At 36.3% G+C, this 17,340-nt stretch overlaps 1 protein-coding gene across 4 annotated transcripts in view; it reads right to left on the reverse strand.

Annotated features, from left to right (window-relative positions):
* Positions 1–17,340, reverse strand: part of ACSS3 (acyl-CoA synthetase short chain family member 3) — a 144,048-nt gene that overhangs the window by 53,485 nt on the left and 73,223 nt on the right. For all 4 annotated transcript variants that reach the window (XR_012324278.1, XM_073788374.1, XM_019952190.3 and 1 more), the window contains exon 8: positions 1,899–2,050. Coding sequence is in view for 3 of the 4 variants with exons in the window: in XM_073788374.1 (XP_073644475.1) it covers positions 1,899–2,050 (152 nt within the window). In the remaining variant the exon portion in view is untranslated. The remainder of the gene's footprint in view (positions 1–1,898; positions 2,051–17,340) is intronic.

Genomic DNA, 17,340 nt, shown 5'->3' on the forward strand with positions numbered 1-17,340 from the left:
AATCCCTGGGTCAAGTTAGTTTCCTAATTTACCTTTCACAGGAAGAGTATGTCCATGGAATTTAGTTAGGAGTGTGGGCTCTAGTCAGATCGCCTGAGTTACTTTCTTTCTAAAGAGTTACTTAAACTCTCTGGCCCTAACTTCACCCATCTGTAAAATGAGAATAATCACAATTCCTACTTATTGTTATAACCAAATGAGATAACAAACTTTAACTGCTATGCCTAGCACATAGTAGGTGATCAGCAAGTGTTTGCATTTATTAATAGTAGTCATTTGAATAATTGAGGCTGTTTATAGAGTCTGCATTCCTAAATATCTATTAAAAACAGGTTCACATCATCATGAAAAACTTAGATGCCTAAAGACAAAGGGGCATGATTGGGGGAACTTATTGCAATTTCTCTTACCCTAAAATCTCATACTCCATGTCTATACCTATTAGTTTGAAAGAGTGATGTTTTAATAGGTATTCAAAAAAAAAAAAGGTATTCATTCGGTATTGTTTGATGCTTTATATTTCAGGCAAATTAGAAATGGTTCTTGCCTTTACAGTAAAGGTTATCATCTAAAACCCACGTATAAATGGGAAAAGATGATGCAGCAAACAAGACACCTTAGCTTGCTGGTCACACATCTACATGCCCTGTAATCAGAATGCATTTGTCAGAAAAGAGACACTGCAAGAACAACAGTCACTGTTTCTTCAAAACCCCTGGAATTGTCTTAAGACGTGGAGACGATACATAACCTCAGATGTTTTTACCAAAATCTATGTTTCTATGCTTTTGACTGAAATGGAGAAAACTAAGTTGAAATGTAGTGAATAAAGGAACAAAGAGAGAGTGAATAGAAATATAATAGAAGATTCATTTTATGAACACATTGTATGCTCATTTTATGAACACATTGTATGCTCATTTTATGAACACACTGTATGCTCATTTTATGAACATTTTACGTAAATCTGGATCCATTTTTTCATTAAAAAAAAAAAAAACAGAGGAAAAAGAAACAAATAAACAAAACCACTGACCCTGCCCAAATTGAAATCTTCTTGATTATATCTGCAATTGCTGTATGATACCTGTTTTAACCCCTTCTTGGGCCATAGCAGCATAAAATTCATAACATCTGGCATTTAATTTAAAATATTCAAACTGACTTAATTCAAACCCACTTTTGACTTGAAGAAACTACAAAATACTTTTAGTTCATGATAGCAGTGACCTATTTCAAAAAGGTTCAATACAATTCGATGTTGGAAACTGCCTTGAAGACACAAACTGCTATAATTATCTTTGAATATACATATCATTAAACTAAAATGAATGGCAATAAACCAGCACAAAAATACCTAAACTATTCAGAGCACATTATTACAAAACAATAGAAAAATAATTTCCTTCACTCTTTCAACATAAGTAATTTGGACTATAGTTTCCACGTTTTATCTCTATAAGTGAAATCAAATAATATTTCCCTCTATTTAGACTATTAGTCTATTTTCAAAAGACATGTTATATATATCTGTGTGTATATATATACATACACATATATGTGTATATATATATATATATATATATACACATACTCATTTTAAGTTACACTTAGCATTTTATTTTAAGGAAAATATATAAGCTGAGTAGTTTAAAAAAGAGAACTATTTTGATAAAATTTGAACAGAAATAAACAGGATATGGTATTAAAAAATATTCACAGTATAGTTAAATTTCCAACTATTTCAAAGATATGTTTAGAACAGTCATTCTTAACATTCAGAACCTTTGGCTCTTTCCATAGCGGTACTGCAGTGATAGAAAAAATATATAGGATGTTCAGTTATTCATTCTGATTGCAGTTTTTAATGTAATTTGCCCTGTGCATCCCGAGTTCACCTTGTCAGAGAGTACTGCTTCCCCAAGGCTGCCCCAGGGTCCTGTTGACGGATTGCTCTAATGGCAGTTGGCGCTGTAAACAAGGCAGCTACTCCATGCTCCGCGAGCACACGGAAGTAAGCGCCAGCATCTGGTGTTCCCACAGGCTTCCCCTACAAGGAGATGCATTTAAAATGTCACTGGGTAAAATGTCTCATATTTCATTGACTGTTCAGTACCTACACATTTAACACAGCAATATTAACAAAATGGGGTTCTCAACATTGAAGCTATTCATCTTAGTTTTAAAATATTCCCATGTTCCATCAGAAATAAAACAAACCAAATGCCCAGGCATCAGAGAGCCCATTTGCTCCAATACTGCATCCTAAAAGCTTTTCAAATTGCACTTTTCCTTTCATAAGTTTTGAAAGATAAAGGACTGGAAATATATATATATATATCACATTCAAATTAATAACATACAACAGTCTTGTATTTTCCAAGCAATTAAATACATTGTTTTGTCTGGCAGATTATATGAGAAATGTAGTTGCTATGAATTTCTAATATTAAACTTTTTTCATGATAGCTATTAAAAGTGAAAATAGCAATTCTCAAAATATATGAGAAGACAGAAAAATCTGGAATCACAGTGATTTCTGAGCAATGACCTTTTCAATTAAATGTCTCACTCCAAGAAAAGCAATTTCTAAGAATTTTTTTAAAAATCCAATAAGATATCTCAAAATATGTAGGTTTTCCACAGCCTCAAAATGACATTATGCATGTTCAAAGGATAATCCATTCATAAAAATTTAACAATTTTTATAGACTATACAGTTCAAAATGACACAAAGCATTTTTTAACTGATGTTCCTGCAAAGTGGATAATGAGCATGGCATAAATAATCAGTAATTCTGCAAAAATTCAAAGTGTCCCATAAAATCTATGTTGGCCCAACCCTATCCCCTCGTTCCTCAATACATTCTCATCACTGGTACTTCTCCCTTTGTTTCTAAAGTCAGGTGTCTGGAATGTTAATATATATATATATATATATATATATATATAATATATATTTCACAGTCAAATCATTTTGGAAGGGGTTGGGGTAAACAGGTTTCCTATTTTGGACCATTTCTTGAGACTAAAAAGTGTTAAAGTACATCAGGAAATTCTAAGAGATGAGTGACTCTATGTAATATTTCCTAAACTTTGTCCACATCCCCCACCTGAGCATCCCATGGACCTTGTATTCTGGAAAACACACTTGGGAAACACTGAACTATGCTAACAAAAGGAAAGGGGAGGAGAGGGGAGGGGAGGGGAGGGGAGTGGAGGGGAGGGGAGGGGAGTGGAGGGGAGGGGAGAAGAGAGGAGAGGGGAGGGGAGGGGAGGGGAGAGGGGAGAGGGGAGGGGAGGGGAGGGGAGAGGGGAGAGGGGAAGGGAGAGGGGAGGGGAGGAGAGAGGGGAGGGAGGGGAGGGGAGAGGGGAGGGAAGAGGGGAGGGGAGAGGGGAGGGGAGAGGGGAGGGGAGGGGCAGGGAGGGGAGAGGGGAGGGTCAGGGGAGAGGGGAGGGGAGGGGAGGGGAGGGGAGAGGGGAGGGGAGAGGGGAGGGGAGAGGGGAGGGGAGAGGGGAGAGAGGAAGGGAGGAGAGAGGAAGGGAGGAGAGAGGGGAGGGAGGGGAGGGAAGAGGGGAGGGGAGAGGGGAGGGGAGAGGAGGGGAGGGGAGGGGAGAGGGGAGGGCAGGGGCAGGGAGGGGAGAGGGGAGGATCAGGGGAGAGGGGAGGGGAGGGGAGGGGAGGGAAGAAGGCAGGAAAGAAAAAATTTGCTAGAAGTCAACTCAGAGGTCTCCCCAAATAAAGAATAATAAAGGAGTGGATGACAATATGAGGCCAACCATAGCCATTTAATAATTTTGATTCACTATCCACTTCTAATTGGATCTTTGCTAGAGCACTATTTAGTTTTTACATTTATTTTTTTAATAGTTACCCTTAATATTCTTTAATGTAGTTATATTTTCCTTTTTTTTACTACCTCTTTGTTATATTCTGTTGCTTCTTCTCATGCTTTTTTAATACCAAAGAAGATATTTGTTTCAACTAGAAATTCATTTTTATTATCACAACTATCCCAAAACACTTGATTTCAATTTATTTCATTACTATCCCATACAGGTCAACACATTGGCAGAGTATAAAAAGCTGCCAGATACAGTATGGCAACTCATGTATATAATTTAATGCACAAATTTTGAAGCCTTCAGCATATCAGCACTAACTGTATTATTTCTAACCAAGGGAGGTAAACATTTGACTTTTATTTCTTCAAATCTGTCTTAGGCACTGATCACCCTGTGCAGTAGACTGTGTCTTTGGAAACTTGACCTCACCCATGTAAAAATGATTTGTCAACTGACCTTACGCAATTGACTTGCCCTGTCAATGCTGCCATTTTCTTGACTGCTAAATAAGAATAAATCACTTTTCCAATATGATTCCAATAAGCTAAAAGCACTGAGGTAATATTTTAAGATGGTTTGACCTCTACTGAAGAAAGATATTTTATAGCCAATTAGAGTTGAATTCCACTGCAGTGCCAGTGTCATGGGACAATGATAATATACTCACTAAAGAATGCTATTAGTGTCATAATGAAAATGCTATACCATAATGACTACTTACATGGAGGACACAATTTGATGTATTTTATAGTGCCTTCAAATTAATTGTATCTAATGATAATGAAACAATAGTTAATTAGAAATAATAGTTAACAACTGCACTATACTTTTTATAGATAATATAAAATTACTGTTGCAATTCTGACCCTGCACCAAATTTCCAGCAATAGTACATTTATTGAACATAAAAAATCAAAATAACATGTCATTACAATTAGGATACTAACGGAAGTGATGCATAAAAGCTCACAATGTTTTTTGTAAGTCAGTTGAATTAAGAAAGGTTAAATTGTTTTGTCTTTTACTGTCCATGCCCCAGAAGACCATTTGAGGCAATGAGTGATATTTCCTTATTTTGGAATTATGTTAATATTTATATATTTTATTTTTTATTTTCTTAAAACTTCTATTTGATCTCAAATTATGATTAAAATATAAGTTACGATACATCAAAGAAATTATTGTTCCCCAAAACAGCCTGCTGATTAACACATACATTAGGCTCTGAATGATACAAACACCTCAGCAAGTATAATACAGCACAGAATAAGATCTTTCATCAGAAATGATTGTTTGCATACAATCATAATACATTAAACAGTGCTAATATATTCATTAATTTAATAAATACTTATTGGTCATCTACTATGGTCTAGACACTTTTCTAAATTCTGGGAATAATTATTTGAACAAGCCAGGTAAGGTCCTGCTCTAAGGGAACTTACACTTTAGTAATTGGGGGTGTGTGTGTGTAGTAATATTATTAAAAATTACATAGCAGGTGCTATAAACTATTTTGTGTCTAGTAAAGGGAAAGACTACAGTGATAAACGTAGGACCCATATGTTCTCAGCATCTATCACCACTAGCAGCTTCAGAAAACTGAAGCAACGCCAGTAAGCCTCTTTCATTATGAACTCTAAAGGCAGATGACTCAATGCCTTATTGATTTGATCGAACACTCTTCTCTCCTGCCCTCCTGCACATCATAGGCTCATGTGCACACACAGACATGCATGCACACATAAGCAATATGACTCCTTTATAATGCTTTTTAAAAGTAACCAGTAACACACTAAGTATGCTGAGCTGCTTGGAAAAAATGACACTGACTCCAGAACTTGCATATTCAGTAAGGGGCAATAGCCCCAAATCTATTCAATTTTAAAATAAGAAGATTCTAAGATTATAGGGATTTTTAACAAACAACCTATACACCCAAAGCAGTAATGCAGTTAACTTAACATCTCTTTAAAACTCAATCGATGTCATTACCAGTTGCTTTGATTCCCTGCCTCTAAACTAAAGTCTACAGTGTTGATTGCTGCCCAGAAAACAAAGGCAGAAAGCAATCCCTAAATGGCAAAGCAGAGATTATGAGCTTTCAGCTGTTATAAATCATGACTTTTTAACATCAGAGATCTATAAAATATCAACTGCTTATATTTATATTGTGGTTTAGCAAAGGTACAAAGCACAGAGAACATGACAGTTCTCTTCAGATACCAAATATCGTAAAATTAACCTTCACTTATAATTGTCTGCCACTTACTGCTTCAATGTGTTAATGTTAATGGACCACAGATGTAAGTTCAGAGTTAGAAAACCAGGTAATGCCTAGACTTCCCACACAAGTTCCAGTGAGGTTAAGTATTCAACACAGGAAAGTAGTGAAATACAACTTAAAACAAAGGTATATGTAAACATCAGAATTAAATTTTTGAGTAAAAAAAAATTGGCTTTATTATTAATCCTATGATTTCAGTTTATTCAAGGCTTGGGGGTCAACGGTACTTGTGATTTCTCAGATTTTGACATAAAATTTTTGAGTCAACTACAGTTTTTGCCTCTTTTTGTGGCAGGATTTGAAATATATTTGGTCTCTTTTTGAACACTACTTCTGAGAATGTCATGGAAGGCACGCTTTTACTATAGTTCTAAGGTGAAGACAGCAAAAATCCCTTATGGACTAGTTCTGAATTTCATTTCAGCATACAGGTGCCGCAGTGTCAGTTTATTTATTTAGGAAGAGTGATGAAATTGACAATAGCATTTGTTGAGTTCCTACTACATGCCTGGTATCAAGGGATGCAAGTTTGGACATGCAACATCTAAACCTGAGACTTGTTAAAACATAAGCAATTTCCAGGGTATATTGTTTAGTGAAAAAAGCAAAATGTAGAATAGTGTGCATACCATTCGTACAGTGCTGTTTGTATACAAAAAGAAAAGACACTGCTTATATATGAATGAACTATTGTAAACAAGAGATTGATTGCTTCCAAGTGAGAGAAATTGGACAGCTGGGAACAGAGGGCAATGAGGTTTGCACTCTTTACCCTTTTGTGAGTTTCGAAATATGCACCAAGTGCGTGCATAACCTTTTGTAAAGATGGGCTTTTTCTTTCCTGAAGTTCCTCTCTTGATAACTCACATTATCTTGTGCCAATTTTGAAAATATTACTGCTGCTTTAAAGCCAGATGGGATAATTGCCCTATGCCTTAAGACCCTCAGCCCTAAGAGTCTATGTTACTATAGCAGACTCCTTTTTGTTTGTTTGTATTGTTTTTTGTTGGTTTTTTTGTTTGTTTTGTTGTTTTTTTTTTGTGAAAAGGAAAGTTTGCTTTATTTTGGCTGCTGGCAACCACGGGGGAGGGGGAAGGGCAGACTCCTATCCAAAGGCCAACTACCCCCTACTGACAACCAGTGGTCAAGAGCTTCTATAAGGAATTTTTTTTTTTTAAGTAGATCTTTATTGGAGTATAATTGCCTCGCAATACTGTGTTAGTTTCTAGTAAAAACTTACCTATAAATACAAATTAATAACTAAAAATTTATACTGACTAACTCATTATTTACTAGAGATTTCCCATCATTCCATGGGCCTCACCTATGAGAATATACTTTTATCTTGCTTTCCTTCATCGTATCCATACCACCATCTAATTTTACTCTAAACCAGTGACTGTCAACCCTAAATGTACATTAGAACTTCTTGGAATGCTTTTAAAAGGTACCAGTGCCTGGTCCCCACTCCCTGAGATTATGATCTAATCTGCCTTGAGATGGGGCTGGACAGTGTTATGTTTTATGTGTTCACAAAATAATTATAATCCACAGCCAGGATTAAGAACCAATGCCTAGTCCTTAGATATTAAGCATTACCCAAGGCTAGGCTATCTTCCAATATCCACCTGCCTGGTTACCCTACTGGATGAGCCTAGAATTTAACACTAAACTTTGCTGCTTTGTTCCATATGTTATTAATAAATAAGCCAATCAAAGTATTGGTAGAAGAATATACTGATAACTGAAATCTGATAATAGGAAGCCATCTACTGAGAAAATAATTGGAGAGAAATGCCTCATTGCTCCAAATTCTTTATGCCTTGATGTATAAACCAGACTCCAGACTGGAGATATATATATATGATTTGTAAGACTTAGCATGCTGAGTACAAATGCCTTATCTCCAAAGGTGGAATGATTAACCCCAGCTGCTCTTTCGTGCTTTCCAGAGACCTTTGAAAATTAAGTCTTAGTTTGGGATTTTACTTTGGTTGTATCACTGCTTGAGATCAATATATCTTTATCTTTTAAATGAGGGGTTTCTCACCTGAATTTCAGGGGGTTCATAAATATTCTTTTTTTTTTTTAATGTGTATATGTTCATTTTCCTAGGGAGGGAAGTCAACTGCTTTTATCAGATTCTGAAATCCCTTTCATAACCAAAAGGTTTCTACATATATCCCTAGGTTTCTAGGCAAAATCTCTTCAAAGATTTTGTTTTGCTCTGAGAAACAGCTTGGATGAAGCGAGAGGGCAGATGAACAGGTAGATATCATAACATTTGTTCACTTTCTTCTCCACAGGGTAAATAAGTTTCCCTAGTCCTACCCTTTTAATCCACTTTTATCAAAGGGCTACGAATAGTCTCAAAAACCAAACTTAGTCATCTACCTGAGGTCCACCTGTCTTCTTTTCCCTCCTATTATTTTGATTATAAAAATTTGCCATTTGTGTAAGTCAAAACCAGTCGAATATCAGCAATTTCACCTGGTTCAAATTAATGCTTTCTATAAACTTGTTATTTATTTATTTTTTTTGCGATACGTGGGCCTCTCACTGTTGTGGCCCCTCCCGTTGCGGAGCACAGGCTCTGGACGCGCAGGCTCAGCGGCCATGGCTCACGGGCCCAGCCGCTCCGCGGCATGTGGGATCTTCCCAGGCCAGGGCACGTACCCGTGTCCCCTGCATCGGCAGGTGGACTCTCAACCACTGCGCCACCAGGGAAGCCCCTAAACTTGTTATTTTGACAATCCCTCTTTACTATCTCCTGTGGTAGATACCACAGGGATGCAATTCCTCAGGCTTGAGTCCTTGCCTTTCTTCAGTTAAGAAGGACATGCTCTAGCTTCCAGCCTGAAAAAGTAAGACTTCTCCATGACTATATTAAGGATGTGTATGTTTATCTGTAACTCCATCTAGATCTATCCCTTTTGTACAAACCTTCACCTGTAAGATGAATAAGGTCTGAGAATCTAATGTATAACATAGTAACTACAGTTGATAACACTGTATTATATAATTGAAATTTGCTAAGAGAGTAGACCTTAAACATTCTCAACAGAAAAAAAAATTAATATGGGAGGTGATGGATGTTTTAATTAAGTAGATGGGAGGAATCCTTTCATAATGTGCACATATATCAACTATCCTACAATTTTACTTGTCAATTACACCTCAGTAGAGTTGAAAAAATCAAAATAGATCTATTGCTTTTGGTTTGGTTCTTCCCCTGCCTTCTCCCATCTCTAGAGTTGACCATACTGGGCCTTGTGGAGATCCTACCCCCAATGAATAAACCACTGCTTCCACCTTGGTCATAAAAATACTAAAAAGATGCTTACCCCCAAAAGTATTAATGGCAAGTAAATGAAGCAGAGCAATGGAACTGGTAATTCTGCAGACCCAGTGCTGAGCTAATTAGGGACTCTGACATATTTACCGTTCTCAGCAGTCAGAGAGCATTTATCACTAGGATAGCTGGTAGTTCAAGGCTTCTAGCAGGACTGCTTTCACCTCTGAATTCCTCCAGGCTGATGAGCAATCGCTCTGCTATCCTGTACTAGAGGTACAAATTCAGGTTTTCTTTACTCACAGTGAGTAGTGAGAGACTTTGCTGTAAGCAGAGAAATTAGATGGCTTCTTGCATTATCACCCTAACAGATTTCTGCCCAGAAAGTAAAGTGTGGCTATTCCGTATGTATACTGCTATTCAACCTGAGGCTGTACAAAGCCTGACTCCTCCGTACATCCAATAATTTACCAGTACAACCTTCAACATGCTCCTATTTCCCCACGTTAAAAAAAAAAATGAACACACAAATTTTCTCACGAAACTGCTCTGATCAGGGTGACTAACCATATCCAAATTGCCAAAGCTCTCTTCAATATTTGTCCTACCAGACCTCTCTCTGTAGCACTTGGCACTGCTGATCCCCCATCTTCTGGAAAACCTCCCCTCCACTGGTCTTCAGGACACTTTTCTGATTCTTCCATCACCTCTCCAATTTCTCACTCTTAAGTTATATTGCTTTCTTTTCTCAGTCTTCACCTCTCTGCATATCTTGATCATCTTAGGGACTTAAATTATTAACTCTTCTACATCTCTAATTCAGAAAGTTCTTCTGAGTTTCAAACCTGACTTCCCAATATCATACAAATGTCTGCACAGCCCCTTTAAACTCTACATTGCCAAAACTCCTCCACAAGAACTGTTGCTCCCACACTATCGTACTTCAGTTGATAACTGCCATTAATCAGTTGTCCTAGCTGAAGACATCAAAACTATTCTCAACTTCCTTTTTTACCTCTGTCTTACAATATCCACTTGACACTCTAACATCCTGCCTTTGCCTTAATGTTCAGATCACTGACACCCTGGCTCTGGCCATCTAGTTTGCAATACTCAAGTTTCCCAATTGTTCATCTTAAGATTATGACTAGAGAACACTGCCTTTGGAGCCAGAAAACCTTGTTTCAAATCCCAGCTCCATCACTCTTGTGCCACTGATAAAGTTATTCAATGTCTCTGATACTCAGTTTCTACAGCTGTAAATCAGGATGCAAAAAATTTACCCCATGGTTTGGAGACAGAATTAATTAAAACCATGTAAACTTCTTAGAGGAGTTCCTATCATCCAACACTCAATCCATAGTAGCTATTATTATTACTTGTACTGTCTCATCCACAAAGCTTTTCCTGTCTACTCTAGTCCTAAACTTCTCTTAAGGGACTAGTAGACAGATTTTTGAGCCAAGGTGGAATCCAAACACTGCCATTTACAAGCTATGTGACCTAAGGCAACTTATTTAATTTTTTTGAGCCTTATTTAGTTCCATCATCAGAAAATTGTATCAAAACAGGTTCAAGAATTTATTGTAGCGTATTAATGGTTCAATGTAATAGTTTCTGGAAATTTTTTCACATCTTCTATACACTGTAAGAAATTTCTTAGGTAGTGTCTCTTCAATTGGTTTGCTTTCTGTCCTTTAATCTTAATTATTTGACTATATTGTCATTGCTTTCAGTGCAAGGAGTGTATCTGATACACTCTGCTTCCCTATCAACCCTAGCAAAATGTAGAGCTCACAATAGGCACCAATAAATATTGTTGATGGAGCTATGACAATAGCTGCACTTGCTTGTTCTCACGTAAAACACAGGCACACACAGAGAAAAATACACTCAGAAATAAAAATCTTTGAACAACTAGTCATGTGAGAAACCTAAAAGATGCTGGCATCAGCTTTACAATCTTTTCCAATTGAGATGATGAAATTATATAGCTGGGATCAAAGTAATAACTGAGTCATCATTTTTCTCATTCTGTACATACATAAAAGCTCATTGCCATTATACTAGATTTAAAAGAAATAAATAATTTTCTATTATATGAGGAATAAGGGAAAAGTCTCTGATGTGTGCCTATTGAGTGTACTAGTTAGCAACAGTTGTGGCTACTAGTATTAAAGAAGTAACATACTCTATGCTGGAAAGAAGCAAATCTCTGTCCTTGAAAAGGGGATCATCAATAAAGAAAACACGTTAATATAGGTGGAAGTACAAATTTCTTGCAAAGAGAAGATAACTCTATATATGCAAGTGACAGTTACATTGTTGAAAAGAAGCCTGGGAGGGGCTAAGAATTCAGAACATCCATGTGTGGAAAAATACATCATAGGATGTCTTCATGGAGGTTACAGATCCAGTGCAGCACAGAGCAGACAACATAGCATTGAAGAAACACTGGGGATGATTTAACAAGAGTGTTCAATACAAAAATAATTTGAAAGTAGTTCAAAGAATTATCCTCAATATTCTCAAACACGAGACTTTCATACTGGAAAATGGCTTAACATTTTGATCCATGTATATACAGTGATAATAATGTCTCACATTTTACACAAATTTATATTGTACATACCGTCATATTTTGTATACATTTTATACATACAAATACATACAATCATATTTCTTTGGAGCTTTCAAACTAATTTCACATAGTCTTATTTGATTTTTATACAAATAAAGGAAAGTAAAGAGCTCACTTCTACACTAATCATTCTATAAAGAAAGAAAAAACTAGGGGTATCTAAACTCTTCCATCCTCCTATGAATTCAGGAAAAGAACATTCAGTAAGAGATTATCAAGCTGAATACTCTGAAGTTTTCAAAGACATATAGGCAGTTTAAAAGCCAGTAATGATAAAGCCCATCAAAAATAGAAGTGAAGGGTTATAAATGTTCGGATAATAACGAACCATGAAATGTGTTATATTATTTGCAGATTAAAGACTTCCAGGCCACTCTCATTTCACTCACAAGTTCTACTCTGAAAGGACAGATCCTTGAGGGGAGAGACCCCTGGGTTATTTTCCACAACTGCTGCTCATTCTTCAAAGTTGGTAGGACCAGGATCAACACATCTCTGTGTGCTGATTCCTTTGCCTGGTGCTTAGAAGGGAACTAATGGGCTCCAAAGGGAGTAGCCTCTAGTGTTCTGATGGTCGCTTCACAGTTGTGAGGACAAACACAGTTTGAAAGAAGAAATGTGAGTACCTGAAAATTCAAGCATTACAATGGCCGGATTCCATGGGAATGAATGGTTAGTGTTTATATTATAGAATTTTATTCTGGGAAAGAAAAAATTCATAGTTTTGAATAATAATAGTAGCTTATAATATCTAATATTTATTGTACAATTATATCCTGGTAACTCTCCTAAGGGATTTCAATGGATTAATCAATGTAATGCCATGTAAGAAAGGTACTATTAATAGTGATATTTATTTATTTATTTATTTATTTATTTATTTATTTTTTGCGGTACGCGGGCCTCTCACTGTTGTGGCCTCTCCCGTTGCAGAGCACAGGCTCCGGACGCGCAGGCTCAGCGGCCATGGCTCACGGGCCCAGCCGCTCCGCGGCATGTGGGATCTTCCCGGACCGGGACACGAACCCGTGTCCCCTGCATTGGCAGGCGGACTCTCTACCACTGCGCCACCAGGGAAGCCCAATAGTGATATTTATAGATGAGAAAACTGAGGCTAGGAACAGTTAAGTAACTTGTCTGAGGTCAAATAATTAATATGTAGAAGTTTCAGGAATCATGCTATGGAAGTCTGAACTTCCATGCTTCCTCTCGAACATTAAAAATTTTCATTATTTTAGAATGAAACCTTTCTTCAGTAAATGCGTTTGGAAGGTGAGCATCACTCACTATGAAAAGAAATTGGAATTAATTCCAGAGTTAAAAAATTAAAATGTTATCAAACAATATATTTATACTAGGGAAAAAAAAAACAACCAACTGACTTGGAGAAGATTCACAGAAGTGCAGAGCTGGGAGAATACGTGTCAATTCTCCAGCTTTAATGATGAAGAATTACCAAAGAGGGTGAATTCATTTGTCCAGGGTCATATAGGTAGATGAAGGCAGACCAAGATAAATAACATGGATATTCATATTTCCAGTCCTGTGACTGTGCTACTACAACACAACTCAGAATCTTAAATCCTCTACTTCTTCTAACTAATGTATTGCCTGAGAAGGCAGAATGTAGTACGTATCTTCAAAGATAACTGTTGAATTATTAACAGACAACCATCTGCCCTGGTTAATCTAGTGAGGATACTAAAGAGTTTATTGAAATGGCTTGCTGCTATGAAATAGACAATTTGTGAAATGCAAACAAATATAAAATGAAAGCAAGCTTTCATTCCTTGATTCCAAAGAGACTGTTATTACATAAAAATGACAATTGCCACATCAAGGTCAATTATACCAACTGGTTTATAATTTAATGCCAAGATAGATTTATGGTGACTAATAACTAATAATCCACTCTAGGTAATAACTTATCCAAATTGATTTCTTCTTCTTTTTTATTTAAAGTACAATCTATTTTATTTTGTGTTATTTTTATATACAAGCAGTTTACTATCACTTTTCTCCATTTACACCTTTGTTGAGGTGTAATTAACAAAATTTATATGTATTTAAGGTGTATAACTTGATATTTTGATACATGTATATATCAACAAATAATCACCACAAACTAATTAATATATTCATCACCTCACATAGTTACCATTTTCTTTTTTCTTTCTTTTCTTTGTGTGTGTGGTAAGAACACTTATGATCTACCCTCTTAGCAAATTTCAAGTATGCAAAACTGTGTTGTTAACTATAGTCACATTGCTGTACATTAGATCTCCAGAACTTAATCATCATGAATAACTAAAACTTTGTATCCCTTGCCCAACATCTTTCTACCCAATAGCAGAAAAATATACATTCTTCCCAAGTACATACAAAACATTCTCTAGGATAGATCATATGTTAGGTCACAAACCAGCCTTTACAAATTTAAGAAAACAGAAATCACTCCAAGTATCTTTTCTGACCACAATGGAATGAAACTAGAAATCAAAAACAGTAAGAAAATAGTAAAATTCACAAATACATGGAAAATAAACAACACACTCTTGAACTACCACTGGGTCCATAAGGAAGTCAAAAGAGAGTTTTAAAAGTATCTTGAGATAAAAAGAAATACATACAAAAAGAAATACACAACATACCAAACTCGTGGGATACAACAAAAGCAATACTAAGAGGTAAATTTATAGTGATAAACGCTGTCAATAAAAAAAAGAAAGGTTTCAGATAAAATAACTTTATACCTCAAGGAGCTAGAAAAAGAATAATAATTAAGCCTAAAGTTAGCAGAAGGAAGGAAATAGTAAAGACTAGAGTAGAAATAAATCAGAGAATGGAAAAACAATAGAAAAAACTAAAATTACAAGTTGATCTTTTTTAGAAGATAAAATTGACAAACCCTTAGCTAGACTAACTAGGAAAAAAAGAGAAAAGACCCAAATAAATAAAATCAGAAATGAAAGAGGAGACAATATAACGGATGCCTCAGATATTAAAAGAATCGTAAGGGACTACTATGAGATGTTTGTCAGCTAAGCTGGTTTCTTGTTCAGCCACCACTACCATGTGGAAAGCCTGAGTTCCATTGTACTAGGCAATTGAAATGTGTGTACAAGATACATATTTGTCCATTAACACCCAAGCAAAGATAAGGAGAAAGACAGGACCAAGGAGAATTTGCTTGCCCTTGAGAAGATGGGTTGGGTTTTGATTTAGCAGATGCCAGGCCTTTTGAAAAAGGGGGCAAATAGGAAATAGAAGAGAGAGGCCAGAAAACATATGAGTATAAACACCATTTACAAACACACACACACACACACACACACACATACACACAGCAGGTTGCTAAATTTGTTTATATATGAAAGTTTCTATATTAGAGTACTGTTTGTTACATTCTTCCTCTTTGACAAAACCTCTGTACCAAGTACGTCCTCGTCCATATGTTGCTGAGGATAGGTCTGTTTCAATCAGCATGCATTAATAAAATAAATTTATAGAAAGGTACTGTTTGTTTTCTTCCTCTCAAAAACAAGGACTGAATTATTCAACATTGCTTTACATATTTTAATTGGTCAGTCCAATATGGCTTCCAGAATTGCATACATTAAATATGTCCAGGTCAATGAACAAAATTAACTCTTTGCTTATTAAAAAATATAACAGATTACTTAAGTTGCTCATGAAGTTCTCTAGTAAAGAGAATATTAGAATTACTTTTTCCTCTGTCAGGGAAAAAAGTCCTTACTTACAAATGAAGTTGTTGTGTTTCTTTTTCTGATATATTCATTCAGCCATTTATTTAACAAATATTTATTGAGAACTCAGAATGTGTCAAAAACAAGGCTAAAAGTTGAGACTTGATGGGGAGCAAACACTAAAATGAAACCTTCCCTCTCAGAGTTCAGAACAGAGAGGGGCAAATAAATCAAAGGAGCCTATAAACTAATGTGAAATGGCAACTGTGACACAAGTCAGGAAGGAAAAACTCAAGGTGCTTAAGAGAGACTACAAAGATTTGACCTAGTCAGAGAGGTCAAGGGGGGCTTCCCTCAGGAAGTAACACCTGGCTGTGCTCTAAAGTATAAGAGGAATATATTTCAGGCAACAAGTAGGAAAAGTACTGTAGCAGAAATGAGCATAAGAATAACTTCAAAAAAATAGGAGCATGTTGTGCCTTAGAAGGGAAGAAAGTGACTAAGATAGAGTGAAAGTCAACCCTTTCAAATGTTGAAAAGTCAAGTATGAAGAGGACTGAAAATGTCCATTGGCATCTGAAAAAATAAAGATCACTAGGAAATTATCAAAAAGCTGTTATTATGAAATGATGATGACAGAGGCCAATTGGAGAGGATTGCAGAGTTAAGTTCTAGGTTAGAAAATGAAGCTATTGGGTATAGGCAAGCCTTTAAAGATGAAGAGAGAGTATTGTAACTGCAAGGGGATAGAGAATCAAGGATTTTTGTGGGGTGTTTTGGTTGCTGTTTGTTTGTTTAAGAGAAACAGGGATGTGTTGAAAATTTGGTAGTTATCAGGAAGCTAAAACCAAAGAAAACCACCAGGATTTCCAACATGTTTTTAACCTGCAGATGTTGGGCTATATGTCCTCTATGGCAAAAAAGAAAATCTTATTTAAATATCCACTGTAAGCTTTTATGGTGAAACACAGATTGTTTCAAGTGGGTAACTCTTATGTACTTCGAAGTTAAACTGGGGCTTCCCTGGTGGCGCAGCGGTTGAGAGTCCGCCTGCCGATGCAAGGGACACGGGTTCGTGCCCTGGTCCGGGAAGATCCCACATGCCGTGGAGCGGCTGGGCCTGTGAGCCATGGCCGATGAGCCTGCGCATCCGGAGCCTGTGCTCCGCAACGGGAGAGGCCACAACAGTGAGAGGCCCGCGTACCGCAAAAAAAAGAAGTTAAACTGAATATCCAACTTAGTTATAACCATTTTCAATTTTCTTTCGGCCACTGTAAATATAGATTTGTATTAAAATCCAGAATATAACTTTTTTTAACTTTGCTGAGAAAAAAAGGATTCATTCATCATTTATTCATAAGATATCATGAACCATTTGCATTTAATAAAAAGAAATGTTTTATGAACTGGTTGCTGTACTCTAGATGATTTGGGCACATAATGAACTGCAAATCTCTTAATACTTCAGAATATCAATTTTTGTTAAAATATATCATTAAGGAAAAATATTATCACAGATACCAATTCACTGTCTACCTCATTTATAGCTTTGAAATACTATAATTCA

The sequence above is a fragment of the Tursiops truncatus genome, chromosome 11, assembly GCF_011762595.2.
Source record: "Tursiops truncatus isolate mTurTru1 chromosome 11, mTurTru1.mat.Y, whole genome shotgun sequence".
Taxonomy (NCBI): Eukaryota; Metazoa; Chordata; class Mammalia; order Artiodactyla; family Delphinidae; genus Tursiops; species Tursiops truncatus.